Source organism: Callorhinus ursinus, unplaced genomic scaffold (assembly GCF_003265705.2).
Source record: "Callorhinus ursinus isolate GAN/ISIS: 27379988/994484 unplaced genomic scaffold, GSC_fseal_2.0 scaffold11, whole genome shotgun sequence".
In the NCBI taxonomy this organism is placed as follows: domain Eukaryota; kingdom Metazoa; phylum Chordata; class Mammalia; order Carnivora; family Otariidae; genus Callorhinus; species Callorhinus ursinus.
The window spans coordinates 39,963,160-39,983,114 of NW_027397073.1; the positions used below are offsets into that span (position 1 = coordinate 39,963,160).

Consider the following 19,955-nt stretch of genomic DNA (forward strand, 5'->3'; position numbering starts at 1 on the left):
AGAGGCAAACCAATGGCAGGGTCATGCAGTGTTACAAACACTGGCAGGAGGTCTGTCTTCCCTCATCCTCAGGTTTTCTTGGTAGGGGAGTTAGAAACTTAGCCATTTACCTTCTAAAAGTGCTGGTTATATTAAATTGGTGTTTCTCTTTTCAGGCCTTTCGTTGTACACTCATATATAGTTTTAGTAATTATAAATGGAATCATACTGCACATTTTACCCTTACTTGTTTGGTCTTTGTTTTCATTCAGTAAAAATTCTTTTTTTTTTTTTTTTTTAGAAGATTTTATTTATTTATTTGACTGAGAGAGAGAGAGAGTTAGCGAGAGCAGGAACACAAGCCGGGGAGTGGGAGAGGGAGAAGCAGGCTTCCCGCCGAGCAGGGAGCCCCATGCGGGGCTCGATGCGAGGCTCGATCCCAAGACCCTGGGATCATGACCTGAGCCGAAGGCAGACACCCAACGACTGAGCCACCCAGGCACCCCAAAATTCTTTTTTTTTTATAGCTACATATGGCATTCTTTATTTAGATATATCATAATGTATTTTAACCATTTATCTGTTGAGGGTAGTTCTGGCTTTTCATCATTACTGACAGTTCTTCAGTAAGTCACATTATGTATATATGTTGTCCATGTTCTAGTTTAGACTAGAATGGAGTTGCTGGGTCGAAGGGTATATAAATAAAACATTTTGCAACATACTACAAAATTACCTTCAGCAAGGCTGTAGCAATTTGCACTTTGCTTGAGAATGGGAATCTGTTGCCTCACATCTCTGCCATACTGGATATTATCCTTTTTTTTTTTTTTTAACTTTCATGATTAAGGTTGGTGAAAAACTTTTTTTTTTGAAAGATTTTATTGATTTATTTGACACACAGAGACACAGCGAAAGAAGGAACACAAGCAGGGGGAGTGGGAGAGGGAGAAGCAGGCTTCCTGTGGAGCAGAGAGCCCGATGTAGGGCTCGATCCCAGGACCCTGGGATCATGACCCGAGCCAAAGGCAGATGCTTAATGACTGAGCCACTCAGGCGCCCCAAAACATTTTTTTTTAAAGATTTTATTTATTTATTTGATAGAGACACAGCGAGAGAGGGAACACAAGCAGGGGGAGTGGGAGAGGGAGAAGCAGGCCTTCCGCAGAGCAGGGAGCCCTATGTGTGGCTCAATCCCAGGACCCTGGGATCATGACCTGAGCCGAAGGCAGATGCTTAACAACTGAGCCATCCAGGCGCCCCATAAAAATGACATTCTTTATTTACATTTCTCTAACGTCTGATAAAATGATCAGTCTTCGTGTTTTTAGTTCTTACGATTTTTTTCCTTCCGTATGTCCATATGATTACCTGTTATATCCTTTGAATTGGGTATCATTTCCCTTTTCTCATTGGATGATTTTTATGGGCACTAATCCTATACCTACAGTGGGGGCAGGGTAGGTTTATTCATGAAAAGGTGGCGTGTGTGTGTGTTGAGGGGAGGTTATTGCTGAGCTGCATGTATTCTGCCCAAGTTTTACATTTGCTTAATTATGTTTCATTTAAAGAGTTGTGTAGGGCAAATAAAAAGACTTATAGACTGACTTCAATGCTAGTTTCTGGTTGATAAATATTTCACACATATTGATTTGGTGTCTTTCACCATGTTAAGATTTTTAACATACATGAAGTCCTATCTGATTGTCCTTTGTTGCTTCTGCATTTTAGACTTACAGAGACTTCTGTAGTCAGAACTTTTATAGTTTTATTTTTTCATGTCTATGTTCTTTTTTAAATCCAGGGGAATAATACTCTTCTGAATGTCTAGGGGTAGGGAATCAAACTTTATTTGTTCCTGGTCCTAATTACCATTAATTGAATATTGGCAACTCACTATACCTTCTTTCTAATACACTATTAAATATTCTGAAAGTATGCATACCTGTTTTTTTGGTTTTGGGGGTTTTTTTGGATGATACCTATTCTGTTTGATCATAGTTCCTCATCTCTCTGTGTCAATACTATATTCTTGCTTTATTATTTTTCTTAACCAAATCTTTCTCATAATCTTTAATTTTTTTCTTTTTCCTTAATACTTGCACCATTTTATCCAAACTTGTCAAGTTCCCATAGTAATGCATGGAATTTTTATTATGATTTGCATTGCTACACCTAGGAGTTCTAAGGCTGAAGATGGATTGAAATGAGTTGGGATCCAAATTTTATTTTAGGTTTAGTCATCATTTTAGGTTAGAAATCACTAATTAATAAACAGTTTGCTTGGAATTCTTTACGTAAGAATTTGCTAGAGCTTACTTTCAAAAGGGAAGATTCTGACTACTCTGGGTAAATTGAGATCAGTCAGTAGAGGACACCAAAATACTTCATTTTTATGATTTTACTAGCTTATAATTTTCATTGTACCATATTACAATGGTCTTTGTAAGATTGGTAAAAGTAGGGGCGCCTGGGTGGCTCAGTCGTTAAGTGTCTGCCTTCGGCTCAGGTCATGGTCCCAGGGTCCTGGGATCGAGCCCCGCATCGGGCCCCCTGCTCAGCGGAAAGGCTGCTTCTCCCTCTCTCACTCCCCCTGCTTGTGTTCCCTCTCTCGCTGTGTCTCTCTCTGTCAAATAAATAAATAAAATCTTTAAAAAAAAAAAAGATTGGCAAAAGTACAAATGGTTTTTAAGTGCAGTACTTCTCAGATGACATATTATGTATAGAGACTTACTTTTAGACTTTCTGAGCCCTGTCTCTAATTATCTGACCTTGGAAAGTTTCTTTTCTTATGAAATGGGGTAAGTTGAACCAGATGATATATGATTTTAAATGTTTAACTCAGTTTTTAAATTTATTTTGTTTTTTATACTGCTAGTTCTGTACTTAATTTTTCTTCTTGTATACCATAATGAGTTTTTAAAAAACTTTATTGTTATAGATGCAGTTCTCCTTGAAGAGGGTATTTTAACAGAGGACCTCTTACGCTACATAATAACAACTGGTGTTTTGTTGAATAAACAAAAAAGCTTGTAAAGTGAATAACAAAAAAACCACAATAAGTCCATACCCTAAATATTTTACCTTAAGAAAACATACAAATGTACACATTTATTCACTATTTTGAAGGGGGGGGTGGATTTAGGTCGAGGCCTTTTCTATGAGTTCTTTGTATTGGTACAGGTTTCCTAATATGAATTTTGTCTGTCTTTCATGCATTCACCCACATCCATAAGTTGTCATTTTAAGTTTCCAGTTTTGGTTTCATTAGAGTGAGAATCTAAAGATCGTTGTTACGTAGTTTAAGTACATTATATATCTAGAGTAGAGTTTATTTAAAAATGAAAGCAATAATTTCAGGCAAAGATAGAAGTGGTTTATATAATAATTTAATTAAGCAAGTTTGGGAATAAATAGTAACTCTTGATAAGGAGAAGAAGGAGGACATAGTAGAAAGCCTCAAAGTCACTGATGTTCACTTCCTTAAATATCACTCAGTATTTTCTACTAAGATGCATAAGAAATTGGTTAATCCAACAAACCACAGTATGAAGTCAGTTAAAAAGACCTTTTATTATATTTAGGTCAACAATGATAGACATTAATATTGATAAGAGATTTCATGGCATATTCCTATTTCTAATATCTTATGTCAGAAGTATTTTATACAATTCAAAGTGTTTAAGGGAGTAGTGAAAGAAGTGACCAGTCTAGTGTCTGATGAAATAATCTCGTATAATGTGTTTACCAAGACAAGAGTGAGGATGAAGATCTACACATGGTGCATCACTGTTCTGCTAATTCCAGCACCCTTCCCATCTAGCCAGTGCCTTAGCCTTCTTGATGGTATTCAGGTGTCTGTGTATTTTAGTGTGTCTTTGTGGTAGTTTTTCACCTGTTTTTAACATATCTCAGAATTTATATTACTTCACAAATTTTAACTTATTTGACTAAGTTTGACACTGGCTAATCAGTATATACTCGGTGTCTTTAATATAATCCTATGCCTATTTTTTTTCTTCTTAACCTATGTTTTAGATTGCTACATTAATTCCTTATTTTCTCATACCTGTTTTTAAAGCTTCTGCTGTCCACAGAATTTATCTTCTTCCTTAAGACTATGGCCATAGCGAATTTCCATTCAAATTTAGATTAAGAAACATAGGTATTTCCGGTGGTGGCTCAGTCAGTTAGGCGTCTGCCTTCTTCTCAGATCGTGGTCCTGGGGTCATGGGATCAAGCCCTGAGTCCAGGGAGCCTGCCTCTCCCTCTCCCCACCCCTTACTCATGCTCTCTCACTCTCTCTCAAACAAACAAATAAAATCTTAAAAAAAGAGAAAGAAACATAAGTATTTCCACTGGATTTTAATAACTCCTATGGGACTGCCAGCCATAACTTTATTAGAACCTTTTTTTCCCATACTTGTACCTTTATATTCCTCCTTTCTTAGATACTGTCCGTGCACTTCTGACATTTACACTTAAGCATCTTTTAAATGAAAATAACTTACTAGGTGATTTTGTTAGCCCATATTTCTACCTCTCTAGTACAGCTTCACATTCACTTATCTGAAATCCTGAGGCCAGATGTGTGTTGAAAATTGTTTTTTTATTCTTAATTTTTAGAAAGAGTGTGTGTGCGTGTGCGTGTGTGCGTGTGTGTGTGTGTGTGTTTATATCCAAAGTGTTATGTAACCCCTATTGGGTTTGTGGTAGCATCTGGAAATCAAGCACATTAATATTGCGTGAGTGAACCACATGAATGGGAAAGGGTATAAAAAGCCTTTGTTAGATCAGATTTCATTCCCATGTGAGTTACTAAAAGTTTGAGGTTGTTCAGAGCTTTTTGGGTTTTAAAATTATGGATATGGAATCATGGATCTGCACATTCTTCCCTTTTAAGATCTCTGGTGTATCTTTGCATCTTAATGATGAATAAAAAATAGTTGAATTATTTTGCAAGTTGACATTGATAAGGGCTCTTCAACTGATAATCATTTAATTTACATAGCCATGTTAAATTACTTGTAACTTGTCCATAGTCTACACAGTTGTCAAAGTTTTGTTGATAGCTCACTTGTCACTGATGTTTTATTTTTAATTCATAACTCTGCAATCTGCTACTGAATAACACTGGTCTCTGTCTTGTCTTTTCTAAAATGGAGTTGTTAATTGTCATATATTCAGGGAGATATCAAAGAGAATAATTGTAAACCTTTCGTAAAGAAATACAGCATCTTAAATTGTTTTTCACTAGAGGTTCGGAATTTTTAACAGACAGTATAATAATATTTTTTCCCTCCAATGCAGGTGTTCTTTATACATTTTCCTACAGGGCTCCTCTGTGGAGAAATCCGAAAAGCATATGTAGAATTTGTCAATGTCAGCAAATGTCCTCTTACTGGATTGAAGGTTGTTTCTAAACGTCCAGAATTCTTTACTTTTGGTGGTAACACAGCTGTTCTAACACCACTAAGTCCCTCAGCTTCTGAGAACTGTAGTGCTTACAAGACTGTTGTGACAGATTCTACCTCTGAATGTACAGCACTCATATCATCAGCTTCCTCTGTAGACTTTGGCATTGGCATAGGAAGTCAGCCAGAGGTGATTCCTGTTCCCCTTCCTGACACCGTTCTTCTACCTGGAGCTTCAGTTCAGCTACCAATGTGGTTACGTGGGCCAGATGAAGAAGGTGTCCATGAAATTAACTTTTTGTTTTACTATGAAAGTGTTAAAAAGCAGCCTAAAATACGGTGAGTATTATTAAACTTTCTTGATTTGACCTCTGTGTTTAATGTATGTGGACAAATTCAAATAAACATTTTGATATTTGTTAACATATGTTATCGTTTCTTAAGAAATTATCCCCTTCCAAATTATACATGATGTTTATATTTGAGCTTGTCCCTAATATAAGTTCTAAGTAGCCAAAAGTACAAAAAATGAGGCTACCTTAATCTTTTTAGTGGCTTCTATCAATAAACTTTATGATTCTTTGATACGACTAAGTACTCTGGCCAAAGTTACCACATAATAATGAAATTCACAGGTACCATTTGTATATGAAGACAACCTGCTATAGTCATCCTGTTTCAAGAAAATTATTTTGTTTTACCTTTCCTTTTTCTCTTGTGCCCTCTCCTGACCCCTGAGAATGTATGGGGAAAAAGGTATATATTTGTAGAATAGATGATTAGGGTAGTGTTATAATGAGGGTCACTGAAGAAATCAAACCTTGGTGCTCACAAGGGTCGGTGGACTATAATTAAACAACATATTATTTTATTTGTGATAATGCCATTGTCATTTTTATAAAATTAACTAGGAATAATTGTGTTACTCCATTTATTAATGGAATATTTAAAATATCTTCTAAGACTGTGAGGACAAAATGATACAGTATTTATAAGCATGGGGACATTTTAGATGCTTAGTAAATATTAATTCCCCTTCAGAAGACAATAGAGCATACTCTGGTCAAGCAGTCAGGGAAGGCTTTGTGGAATATAGTAGTGGTGAAATGAGCTTCCAAAGAAAGTAAAGATTTCAGAATTTGGATATCAAGGGGGATAGGCAAGAAAGTAGTGGGTATTCCAGGGAGTAACTATATATAAATGAAAATTTGTAAATTAGGAAATATAAACTGAATATAGTTTGGTCACAGTGTAAAATATGTGTAAAAGAAGTAAAGGGGAAACTATTGGAACTAATAAATGAATTCAGTAGAGTTGTAGGATACAAAATTAACATACAGAGATCGATTGCATTTCTATAGTTCTATAATGAACTATCAGAGAAATTAAGAAAACAGTCCTATTTACAATTGCATAAAAAAGAATACCTAGGAATAAATTTAACCAAGGAGGTCTCTTTTACATTGATGAAAGAAATTGAGATGACACAAATAAATGGAAAGATAGACTGTGTTCATGGATTGGAAGAATTAATATTGTTAAAATGTTCATACTACCCAAAGCACTCTACAGATTCAATGTAATCCCCATCAGAATACCAATGGCATGTTTTACAGAACTAGAACAAGGAATCCTAAAACTTGTATGGAACCACAAAAGACCCCAAATAGTCAATGTAATCTTGAAGAAGAAGAATAAAGCTGGAGCTATCATGCTCCCTGATTTCAAACTGTACCACAAAGCTGTAGTAATCACTGCAGTATGATACTGGCACAAAAATAGACACAGATCAATGGAACAGAATAGAGAGCCCAGAAATAAATGTGTGTGTATGTGGTCAGTTAAATCTATGACAAAAGAAGCTAGAAAATACAGTGGAGAAGATCGTTTCTTCAATAAATGATATTGGGAAAACTGGACAGCTACATGCAAAAAGAATGAACCTGGACCATTATCTTAAACCATACACAAAAATAAATTCAAAATGGATTAAAGATTTGAATGTAAGACTTGATACCATAAAACTTCTAGAAGAAAACGTAGGCAGTGAGCTCTTTGACATTCATTGATCTTACCACTATTTTGGGGGCTCTTTTCAGGCAAGGGCAACAAAAACTAAAACATGGGATCACATCAAACTAGAAAGCTTTTGCACAATGAAGGAGACCATCAGCAAAACAAAAAGACATCCTACTGAATGGGAGAAGGTATTTGCAAATCAGGCATCAAAAATATATAGAGAACTTACACAATTTAATATAAAAAATTAAAAAATGGACAAGGGATCTAAGTCCACATTTTTCAAAAGACCTATAGATGTCCCACAGACACATGAAAGGATGCTCAGCATCACTAATCAGGGAAATGCAAATCAAAACTACAATGAGATATTACCTCATATTTGTCAGATTGGCTGTTACCAAAGATAAAATAGTAAGTATTGGTGAGGTTGTAGAGAAAAAGGAACCCACATACACTTGGTGGAAATGTGAATTGGTACAGCCACTTATGGAAAACAGTATAGAAGTTCCTCAAAAAACTAAATAGAACTACCATACAATCCAGCAGTTCCAATTCTGGGTATTTATCTGAAGAAAACAAAACCACCGTATACACTCCTATGTTCATTGCAGCAGTATTTACAATAGCCAAGATATGGAGGCAACCTAGGTGTCCCATGTATCAGGAGAAAGAAGATGCGGCATGTGTGTGCACATGCACACACACACAAATGTTACTCAGCCATAAAAAAGAATGAAATCGTGCCATTTGTGATAACACAGGTGGACCTAGAGGGTATTCTAAGTAAAATAAGACCGAGAAAGACCATATTTTTCACGTATATGTGGAATCCAAAAAAACAAAACAGAAACAGACTCAAACACAAGGAAGAAGCTGCTGGTTATCAGAGTGGGGAGGGGGTTGGGGGGGCGGGTGAGACAGGTGAAGGGGATTAAGAGGTACAAACTTTCTAAAATAAGTCATGGATGTAATCTGTAGTATAGGGAATATAGTCAGTAATATTACAATAGCTTTTTTATGACAGCATGGTAACTAGATTTATCAAAGGGATCATTTCATAGTGTATACAAATACTGAATCAATATGATTTATCCCTGAAACTCCTGGGACATTGTATTTCAGTTGTACTTAAAAAAAAAAAAAAAAGAAATTTAGGAGGTAATATTAAAAAAAAGTAGTAGTAAAGGGGAATTAACAATGAAATGTAAAAAGCTCTATTGTGGAGGGCCTTCAATGCCTGGTGAAAGTTTGGGGTTTCCTTGATAGGGGATCAGTTGCTTTGAAACCACTGTCAGAGAAGTGGCATAATTAGGACATTGCTACATGAAAATTATTTTCATGTGCTATACTGATGAGTTTGGTGAGCAGACATGCCTAGAGTCTGGGAGACCGTTAGTTTCCTTCCAAACTGAGAAGAAAATTTGAAATGAAGTTATGCCAACTAGATAATTTTACTGTATTATATTCTTTGTTTTTGTTTTAGAGTACAAATGGTCCTGAGAGCAATTAGGTTTTAAAAGCTTTGTTTGGAATTAGAGAATCCTAACACATGGAGAGGTTCTTCCATTAAATTTGCAGTTTTGTATTTCTTCAGTCACAGAATATTAAGACACACTGCAGTTATTTGTACCAGCCGATCTTTGAATGTACGAGCTACTGTCTGCAGAAGTAATTCTCTTGAAGATGAGGAGGGCCGAGGGGGCAATATGCTAGTCTTTGTGGATGTGGAAAACACCAATACAGTAAGTTGGTTTAAAACTAAATTTTATTTTTAATTATATTGAAGTGTTTCCTTTGTTTTTAGGGAAGAATTTTTTCCCCCACAAAATAGCGTAAGCTAGGAATTTAGGAATGTTCATCTACAACAGTGTGAAAACATCTTAATTTTCCATTAACTTTATAATTTTTATATATATTTTTTAATTTTTTATTGTTATGTTAATCACCATACATTACATCATTAGTTATTGATGTAGTGTTCTATGATTCATTGTTTGTGCATAACACCCAGTGCTCCACTCAGAATGTGCCCTCTTTAATACCCATCACCAGGCTAACCCATCCCCCCACCCCCCTTATATATATATATTTTTTTTTTTTTTAAGATTTTATTTATTTGTCAGAGAGAGGGGGCACACAAGCAGGGGGAGCAGCAGGCCGAGGGAGAGGGAGAAGCAGGCTCCCCACTGAGCAGGGGCATCCTGATGCGGGACTCAATCCCAGGACTCTGAGATCATGACCTGAACCGAAGGCAGCCACTTAACCATCTGAGCCACCCAGGCATCCCTAACTTCGTAATTTTAAGTCTAAAAAGGACCTGCTGGCATTAATATATTCGTATGATATATAGCCCCATATGTGAGTAATTCAGTACCACAGAGATCTAATAAAGTGCTTTCTAATCTCACCATTGAGAATCTATTGATATAACTAAATTTACAAAGTTGTATTAGGATTTCACATTCCATATTAACTTGGTAACCTTCACTTACACATTTCTGAGAGCATCATTTTCTTCATATAAAGCATTTCAAACATTTTACCATTTCCGTTTAAATACTCTATAAAAATGCATATTAAAGAAGGGAATTGAGATCTCATGATTAAAATAACATCTTAGCTTCAGGTTGATTTAGTTCAAATACTTGAAGTGTTATTCTGAATGTCCTTTGCTTTTGGCTTCATAAACTTGTAAGGTTGCTTCTTTTTAAGATATTTGGGGTTTATATGCTAATACTTTGCTGATCTTCAACGAAAGTAACATTTGTAAAAATAAAATTTTAAGATTTTATTATTATTATTTAAAGATTTTGTTTGTCAGAGAGAGCACAAGCAGGGGGAACTGCAGGCAGAGCAAGAAGCAGGCTCCCCGCTGATCAAGGAGCCCGATGTGGGACTCGATCCCAGGATCCTGGGATCATGACCTGAGCCGAAGGCAGATGCTTAACCAACTGAGCCACCCAGGCGTCCCTAAAATTTTAAGATTTTAATAATTTCAGGAGAATAAAAAATTATGTACAGTTTAACTTTATGTGCATGGGCTGTATATTGGGATTCTGATTTGTTTTTGTTGTTTGTTTTTGCCTTAATGAGAATGAGATATCTCAGAAAGATTAGAAGAAATGAAAATGCTACAGTTTTGATTCAGAATTGACAACAAGGGTTGCTGGGTGGTGTGGACAGTTAAGCCTCTGACTCTTGATTTAGGCTCAAGCTGCGCTCTCAGGCTCCAAGCTCAGGGCGGAGTCTGCTTAAGTTTCTCTTTCTCTCTCTCTCTCTCTCTCTCTCTCTCTCTCTCTCTCTCTCTCCCCCTCCCCTCTGTGCTTGCACACGCACTCTCTGTCTCTTCTCTCTAAAAATAGATAAGTAAATCTTCAAAAAAAATTGATAACAAATACTGTTTGGTCTAGTAAATACTACCAGTAACTCATTATGATAGGTTCTAATAACTGAATACCTTTCAGTATTTTAAAATTTGCCACTGGTGTACATTATAGTTAGATACAGTTTTTGGATAGAATATTGACTTCTCTGTTTTATGAACGTTTAAGGAGAGGGTGCCTGGATGGCTCAGTCAGTTAAATATCCGACTCTTGATCTCAGCTTACGTCTTGATCTTCAGGTGGTGAGTTCAAGCCTGGCACTGGGCTCCATGCTGGGTGTGGAGCCTACTTAAAAGAAAAAAAAAAGAATGTTTAAGGAAGGATTTAAATAACTTAAGCATTCTGAAATATATATTGTTTATTTCAGAATAAAAATTTCATCTTATATTAATCAGTACTTTGGTAGCAGTGTCAGAATATTGTTTTCATTAGAACACTCTAAGTTTGTGCTCCTAAATCCTGAATGACTCTTATTTCTTTTTGATAGAGTGAAGCAGGTGTTAAGGAATTCCATATAGTACAAGTATCAAGTGGTAGCAAACACTGGAAGTTACAGAAATCTGTAAATCTCTCTGAAAACAAAGGTTTGTGACTTTTTCCTTCATAGTGAATTCTCACATCTTCATTGCTTGATTTTTTTTTTTTCAGAGTAGTACTATAATATCATAAGATATGTTGGCACCTTTTTAATAATTAACCTTAAAGCATTCAATTGTGTTTTCATTAGTTTGTGAATCAAATTACCTTTCTTAATTCATTCTTTCCCATCTTTTTATTTCCTTCCACATCTTTCTGTTTGCATTTTCTTTAATCAGTTGGAAAATCAGTGCCTGAGTACATGATCACTTTCAAAATTTCAAACAATACAGAAACACATAGACTAGAATATGGAAGGGTCTTTTTCTTCTCTTTGCTGTTTTTCTGTGTATAAACAGAAAATGTAGTGACTGACTGTTCTATGTATTTCCATACCTATATAATGCTCAAACAGAAGAGTATACATACTTGTGATATATATTGACAAATTGGTTTCCAGAATATTTCTGTCAATTTATTATCCTGGCAGTAATATGAGAATGCCAAGTGTTTGTAAGAGTGGAGTGAAGCTAGCAAAATGATATTTGCTCTTTCTGGAGAATTGTACAGTATATTTCAAAAAATATAAAAATGTTTAAACTCCTCTTTAGTCTTTTGGTAATCCTTATTTTTGGAATTTATACAAAGGGATTAATTCAGAATACATGAAAGTCCATACATTGAAAACAGAGCAGTGTATTGCAAGGTTATGTTTAATATGGAAAAAATCAGTGTGGATTTAATGTAAATTATAACTCAGACTATTTTTTAGTCATTAAAATATGTTAACATTTTTAAAGTGTTCACAATACTGAGAAAATGCATCATAGCACAGTATGTGCATATAATAATATTGATATAAATCATACATATGAAAAAATACTGAAAGGAAATGAAGAAATGATAGAGTGGTGGGATTGTGGGCTCCCTGGTTCCCAGGTTCTTATCTTTTAAACTTTTGTTAATCTGTAATGTCACACACACACATACCAACATGTATTTCAAGAAAATTGAATTTCATCCTTTTTAAGAGCTGAAATTTGCTTTATGGAGATGAAAAGAAAGATTTTTTCATTAAACATTATTTATAATTGTGAATTATTTTTCAGTTTGACTAAGGAAGCTTGAATGAGTTAGTTTTACCATGTCATAAGCAGCTAAGAAAGATCTTTGAAATTTTTTCTTTTCTTTCTAGATGCCAAACTTGCCAGTAGAGAGAAGGGAAAATTTTGCTTCAAGGCGATACGATGTAAGGAAAAAGAAGGTAAATTCATTTTATTTTCACACTTTCCTAAGGGTCATTTTATATTTCATGCCAATGATATTGATTAGTTTGTTTTCCTGTTTTTCAGTTGCCACACAGTTCTCAGAAAAATATACCTTTGCAGATATCATCTTTGGAAATGAACAGGTATGCAAATGAGCACAATAGCATTTGATTTTAAAAGTCACAGTTTTAGAATATCTGACTGTTTTGGCAAAACTATTGATTTAGTAATCCCCAGAATCTTTTGTGGATGAAATGTCAACTTTGTTGGGTTTTGCAACTTATCTTCATGTTTCAAAACAGAGCAGAAATGCTATATGGATTATACCATTTTAATTAGTTATTTAAAACTAACTTCCTTTTGAGAGTATCACAGGTAAAAAGTATAATCCTTGGGATTAAAAAATGAAACCGGATTATACAAGGGAACCTATTTATTAGGGGAAGTGGTCACAGTGGAACATAAAGGTGATAATCGTCTGGATTTTGGTGTATCATATGGTTCTGACATCCAAATTATAAACTTTTTTGTGATTTTTGTCTAGGACAGTGATAATCCAACTTAATTATTTGTAAGAATCACCTAGAGCAGTGGTTTTCAAACTTTCAGAGACTGTACATATGAGTATCTGGGGCTCTTGTTAAAATGCAGATTCTGATTCGGTAGGCCTGGGATGGGACCTGAGAATCTAAATTGCTATAAGCTGGGGCACCTGGCTGGTGCAGTCAGCAGAACATGTGATTCTTGATCTTGGGGTCATGAATTTAAGCCCACATTGGGCACAGAGTTTACTTAATAAAAAATATGTATAATAAATTGTTATAAGCTCCTAGGTGATGTTGAGGTTATCAGTCTGCAGACCCTATTTTTGATCTAGAAAATTTTGTAAAAATGAAGGCTTTGCCTCCCCCAAAACTGTGGCTCATTATGTCTTGGGTGGGGTTTAGGAATGTGCATTTTCAACCAGCTCTGCAGATAATCGGAAGAGGTGATCTGGTGATCTGCTTTGAGAAATACTGGACCAAGGGTGTAAAATTCCGTGTAGTTGTGCCCTGTTACTGTTATTTTTGCTACTGTTTCAGTTACTATTTCTTCTTTGTGTTTTTTTCTTTGATAATCCTAGACATTCTTACACTTTTGTATTTCTCTTATCATTCGCCTTCATCTGACACATTCTTTGTGGCTGTCTTTTGACTACTTGAAGACATAGTTACTTAGAATATCTCAGTGTACCAAAAGCCCAGTAATTCCCAAACAATTGTGACTTTTGGTAACACTGTGCCTCTTGAATGATTGAATTTAGGTTTCATGATTTCAGTTGCTTGTTCTGTTCATTTCTTTTTGAAACTTAAAATCCTTAGAGACATAATTAAGACCCTTAAATTATATTAAGATTGTAATTTTTACTGTATTTGTTGCCAGATAATTTTGTATAGGAGTACCGAAGAAGGCAGAAACAAAGACATTTTCCCTTTTGATGAATCTGGTTGAATAAATAGAACTCACCAAGCACTACAGGTTACTGAGAAACCTATAGGGACAATTGTTTACCAGAAAATAGTTCACTCTTAAAGGGGAAAACATCTATTTATTAATATTTAATAATTAACTTGAAACTTAGCACCTATATAATATAGCCTATAATGCAGGGAATCTTAAGTGTAGAGATTTTACAATGAAACACAGTATTCTGTTAAAGGAAATCCTGTAGTTCTGATTCCGTTTAAAATTTTTTAAAAAATTTTTTTCATGTTCTCTCCCTTCAAGTATAAAAACCATATTAAGACCAGTAATTCCATTTGCATTCTGTTTCATTGGACGTTGTCTAGGGTTCTAAGTATTTGAATGAGAAATATTTGTTACTTTAATAGTACAAAGAATATTACTTTTCAATAATTTATTTTTTATGCATTTTCTTAGAACTACCCATTATCCTCCCTTGATACTTGGAAGGTCAAACCTAATGTCATGGCAGTATAGTTTAATTACTTTGAGATAATAGCTTTAAGATTCAGGGTAATTTGTACCAAATATTTTAGGTGTTTAACTGTGTTCGTGTGTTTTACGGCCTCCCTGTACTGACAGATTGACAAGAAATTATTGAATAAGCCTTTTGGTTATATAGAAATATATAGAGAAATATAAATTTTGGCAGAGTGTATTTAGTTGAAAACATTTATGTAGATAAATGATTTTCTTTTAACAGATAGTAAGTTCAGCAAGTCCATGTGCAGACTTCTTTTACCGAAGTTTATCTTCTGAATTAAAGAAACCACAAGCCCAGCCATCTGTGCACGCAGAAAAACAGTCAATAGGGGATGCTGTGAGATTAATTCAGAAGTGCAGTGAGGTGGATTTGAATATTGTCGTATTATGGAAGGTATGTGTTATTAAATTATTTCAGCAAGCCTTGCTTGTAGATACTTCAGCCTTAAGCTGAAGAACAAATGTAAGCTGGTATTATATTTTTTCTGTGTAAAATTTTCAGTTTCAATATTTCAGTTATTTTATAACTTTTTTTAACGGTTCCATAATGACTTTTTAAATCTTTTTTTTTTTTAAGATTTTATTTATTTATTTGAGAAAGAGAGAGAGTGTATGTGTATAAGTGGGAGGAAGGGCAGAGGGAGAGAGACAAGTAGACTCCCCACTGAGTGGGGAGCCTCATGCAGGGCTTGATCCCAGGACCCTGAGATCATGACCTGAGCTGAAGTCAGACGTTTAACAGACTGAGCCACCCAGGCGCCCCCCATAATGACTTTTTTACTTAGAGAAAGTATTCATTCAACTTAGATAACTTTCTTCTTTGTTACTGTTAGTTCTTAGTGGTACTGAGACCATTGTAGATATGATAAGCTCCATGAAGACAAGTATCATTATTAAACTCTTTATTATGGGCATTTTCAAACACCAAAAAGAGAAAAAATAGCACTGTGGACCTTTAGGTACCCATTACTCAGCCTCCATAGTCACTAGTATGTTGTTATTCATTTTTCATCTATTCCACTAGCCCCTCTCCTTTGTTTTCTTTTATTTTTACCTTCCTTTATTTTTTGCTGTAGTATTTTTTTAATAACATAATATTTTATCTGTAAATGCTTTTGTATTTACTTCTAGCAGATGAGGACTCTCTTATTTAACATAACCCCAGAGTATTTTTTATCTCACCCAACCAAATTAACAATAATTCTGAATTATTATCTATTTGTTGGTTTGCTTTGTTTTTCCAGATTATTTGAAAATATTTTGTTTTTATTTATTTATCTTTTAAAGATTTTATTTATTTGAGAGAGAGAGAGACAGAGCACAACAGGAAGGGGCAGAGGGAGAGGGAGAAGCAGACTCCACTCTGAGCAGGGAGCCTGATTCGGGACTCAATCCCAGGACTCTGAGATCATGACCCGAGCTGAAGGCAGAGGCTCCAGAGATTGAGCCACCCAGGCACCCTGAAAATATTTTAAGTTTTTAAAAATCACATCCAGATAAGATCCACACATGGCAGACCAGAATGAGATGGTTTAGACATTAGTCTTCCTTAAAGTTACTTACTTTAAAACAGAGGAGGCTTGTTTTTCACAGTGCACCCTTTTGTATTTCATGCATATATTATAAGAATTTGTAATTATATATAGATTATGTTACATATAATATATAATAAAATTACATATTACTTTTTAAAAGACATTTCTACAGTGTAATTAAGGATCTTGCCCTAGCATATTCACCTGAACAGGGTGGAAGGATTTATAAAGTGTTTATAAATATTGGATCTTAATTTTGAGCTTTCTCATTATTTTTGAAAACTTTTATTTTGAAATAATTTTCAAACCTGCAGAAAAGCTGCAAGTATAGTATAAAGGACTCTCTTATACTTTTCACCAAGGTTCGCCAGTGGTTAGCATTTTACCTTCTTTGCTTTATCATTTTTTCCCTCTATTGATTTTTTTTCTTTTTTTTTCTTTTTTGCATGAGTTTCAATAAAATTTAAACAAAATGGTACTTTAGTTGATTTAGGTGTTTAATATTAAAAAGATCAATTACACATTTTTAGCTTGAAATCAAATCTTCTTGAAGATTAGGATCAAGAGGCTTCTATTTTCAGGCTCAGCGGTATTGCCCCTTAATGCAAACCAACCACTCATTAAATGTATACTAGACCCTTGAGGTGTGTGACTGCATTCCATAAATTTCTGCCATGTAACAATTTTGAAATATTTCTGAGACAAGATTTTGAGTAATGTATCTGTACTCTGTATTAATTGTTAAGTCCACAGTTACTTTGGCTGGGGGAAAAAACTGCCCTGAATAGCAGCCCACTACTACTAGTATTGCTGATTACATGAAGAAGAAAACTAAGTTATGATGCTCCTTGGCTAGAATATGGAAGTTAAATAGAATAAAAAATAGGATATTTAGTTGATTGTGGCTAGTATCTAAGATAAGTTTAACACATACTCATTTGAGAAAGTGGTAGATTTTCTTTAGTGAGGTGTCTAGATAATGCCAAAAAGCACTGCATGAAAGGAAACTTGAAAAGTCATTTAAGTTGTGGAGTAGGGAGCAGGAAGCATTAAGAGTCTTTCAGTAAAATAGGATGCAGGAGAAAAACGAAGAGCTCAGACAGCATTTTTGTGAAAAATAATTGGGAAAGGGACACAGAACAATTCCTAACCAGTCTTAACCAAATATAAAGGTTTGTTTTAAAAAGTTAAGCCTTTGTTCAGAGAGAATACATTATAGAATTTGACAAGGCTATGGATGATTTTTGTTCAATCCCATGAGACCAGTGGAAAAAACATAAGACATGTCTCACAACTTTACCCTGTCAGCATTCACCCTCTCGGCTAAAGGCCCACCCCAGCAGGTGTTTAACTACAGCATCGCTGGGCTGTGTAGTAACGCACACTGAGCAGGTCCCGGGCTGTCCTGTGTCTTTGTGCAGCACTACTTCAGCTGTGGTGTACAGGTGGCAAAACTAGCCATGATAAAATAAGTACACAGATTGAAAATATGAAATGAAAACATTTAGAAACTTTTATAGCATTTTGCCTGAGAAATATTATGTCTGTTGAATCTAATAGTAAAAAAATTTGGCTTGTCAAAAAATTTTTAAGCCTTTGTATTTGCATAATGTGATGATAACAGTATATCAGAGCCATTTACATATAACATTTTCTCTGGGGCAGGAGCAATTCAAGAGGGTGATGAGTTATATGCTGGAACCAGTGTTTTGATACAGATGAAATGAGCCTTTTTTTTTTTTTAAGTGTATGTACTTACAGTTAAGATATCCAAGGGTGTGACATTTTCACTTACAAGATTCATGATTGAACTCACTGGTTTTGTTCTACTAGGTGATAAACCCTGAGGCATATTAGAAGCAAGACTATGAGAAAAAATGTGTTGCCTGTATATCGGCAGTCCAGTAACAAAAAGGCTTGTGTTATAGCACTGCTCTTTTGGACTAGTTTCTTAAGAGCTCTAGAGAACATTGAAGAAGATTTTAAGATGTGTCCCTTAAATATTCAGGCCAACTGTGTTATATTGAAGCAAAACAGATTTTGAAAGATTCTCTATTGATTGAATGAATAAATATAGAAATTCTGATACATCCATAGTGTTGATAATTGTTAAGTAGCCATAATATTTCTCCCTTCCATCAAATATTGCATTCATTACTTTTGAGGTTACTGCCAAGAAAGGTAACATTTTTGTGCTTTGTATGTTTAGGCTTATGTAGTGGAAGATAGTAAGCAGCTTATTTTGGAAGGTCAGCATCATGTTATTCTTCACACTATAGGAAAAGAAGCCTTTTCATGTCCTCAGAAACAGGTAATAACAGAGTTTTCTTTGGGTCTTCTTGTGAACTGTGGAGTTTTTTGTTAGGTTGGTTTTTGGGTTTTTGAAGGGGTCTGGCTTGTGCAGGCTTTTATATTGAGATTTGAGTGGGGGGGGTGGTGGCAGAAGACTAATTAAAATGAGAAATGAACATAAACTGAAATTTATTAGCATCTCGTAAGAGTATTAAGATACACTTGTGATCTTGAGGTTTCTAATAAATATTCTATACTGACTCTAGAATTCATAGTTATAAAAAGAATTAATTTACTTGAGAGGAAGGGAAACATGCCTATACCACGGCAGAACTCCAGGAAGGGCAAAGCATAAAATGTAAAGGATGCCACATGGAGTGGTGCAGCAGCTGGTAATAGTGTTTAATGTGTTTTCTGATTTCTCCTAAAATACTGTTTCATCTTACCAAAAAGTTCTCATAGTATATATGAACAAAAGTTAAGCACATCCAGTAATTCAAACAGTGACCTTGTATTGTGTTTATAAATATTGGATCTTAATTTCAAGCTTTCTCATTATTTTTGAAAACTTTTATTTTGAAATAATTTTCAAACTTGCAGAAAAGCTGCAAGTATAGTATAAAGGACTCTCTTACACTTTTCACCAAGGTTCACCAGTGGTTAGCATTTTACCTTCTTTGCTTTATCATTTTTTCCCTCTATTTATGTACACATTGATTTTTTTTTCTTAATTTACTCCCAAGTAAATTGCAGACATCCTTCTCTACCCCCATTTAGTTCACGAGTATTCCTAAGAATAAGGACAGTCTCTTATATAATCACAGACACCATTATTAAACTCAGGAAGTTTAACATTGATGCAGTACTCATATTAGTCCGTATTCAGATGTCATCAGAGGTCTCCATTATATGCTTGACAATTTTTTTTTCCTACCCAGGCCAGTCCAGGATCATGAGTTGCATTTGCTTGTCATGTCTCTTTAGTCTCCTTTAATCTTGGACAGTTTCTGAGCCTTGATCTATCATTATGTCATTGACATCTTTAAGGAGCATGGGCCATTTATTTTAATGTAGAATAATACCTCTTTGGGTTTTTCTTGTGTTTCTTCATGATTAGATTAAGGTTATACATTTTTGGCAGGAATACCACAGAAATGATGTTATGTCCTTGTCAGTGTATTATATCAAAAAGCACTTGATATTAGTTTCATTATCAGTGATGGGTCATTTGATTAAGGTGGTCTCCACTGTATTTTTCTACAGTAAAGTTACTGTTTTTCCTTTCATTTTCTAATAAGTAATTTATGGGGAGATAATTTGGACCTATGTAAATGTCTGATTTCTTATCAAACCTATGTCCACTAGTTTTAGTATCCATTGGCAATTCTATGACTTGAATCAGTTTTTACTTCAATGCTTACAAATGGCAATATTCCACTAGTTTTAATGAAGATATCAAATTTAACCCCAAATCTATTTAATTAAAAAATTGTATCTTCA

General features: G+C 34.8%; 1 protein-coding gene across 5 annotated transcripts in view; it reads left to right on the forward strand.

The window, feature by feature from the left end:
* The window catches only part of TRAPPC8 (trafficking protein particle complex subunit 8), an 87,884-nt gene that overhangs the window by 55,395 nt on the left and 12,534 nt on the right, over positions 1 to 19,955 (forward strand). For 4 of the 5 annotated variants that reach the window (XR_012380052.1, XM_025886432.2, XM_025886433.2 and 1 more), the window contains exons 20-26: positions 5,290 to 5,732; positions 9,010 to 9,157; positions 11,286 to 11,382; positions 12,570 to 12,638; positions 12,727 to 12,785; positions 14,849 to 15,022; positions 18,373 to 18,474. Coding sequence is in view for 4 of the 5 variants with exons in the window: in XM_025886432.2 (XP_025742217.1) it covers positions 5,290 to 5,732; positions 9,010 to 9,157; positions 11,286 to 11,382; positions 12,570 to 12,638; positions 12,727 to 12,785; positions 14,849 to 15,022; positions 18,373 to 18,474 (1,092 nt within the window). In the remaining variant the exon portion in view is untranslated. The remainder of the gene's footprint in view (positions 1 to 5,289; positions 5,733 to 9,009; positions 9,158 to 11,285; positions 11,383 to 12,569; positions 12,639 to 12,726; positions 12,786 to 14,848; positions 15,023 to 18,372; positions 18,475 to 19,955) is intronic. The other variant, XM_025886434.2, reaches the window with a different exon arrangement.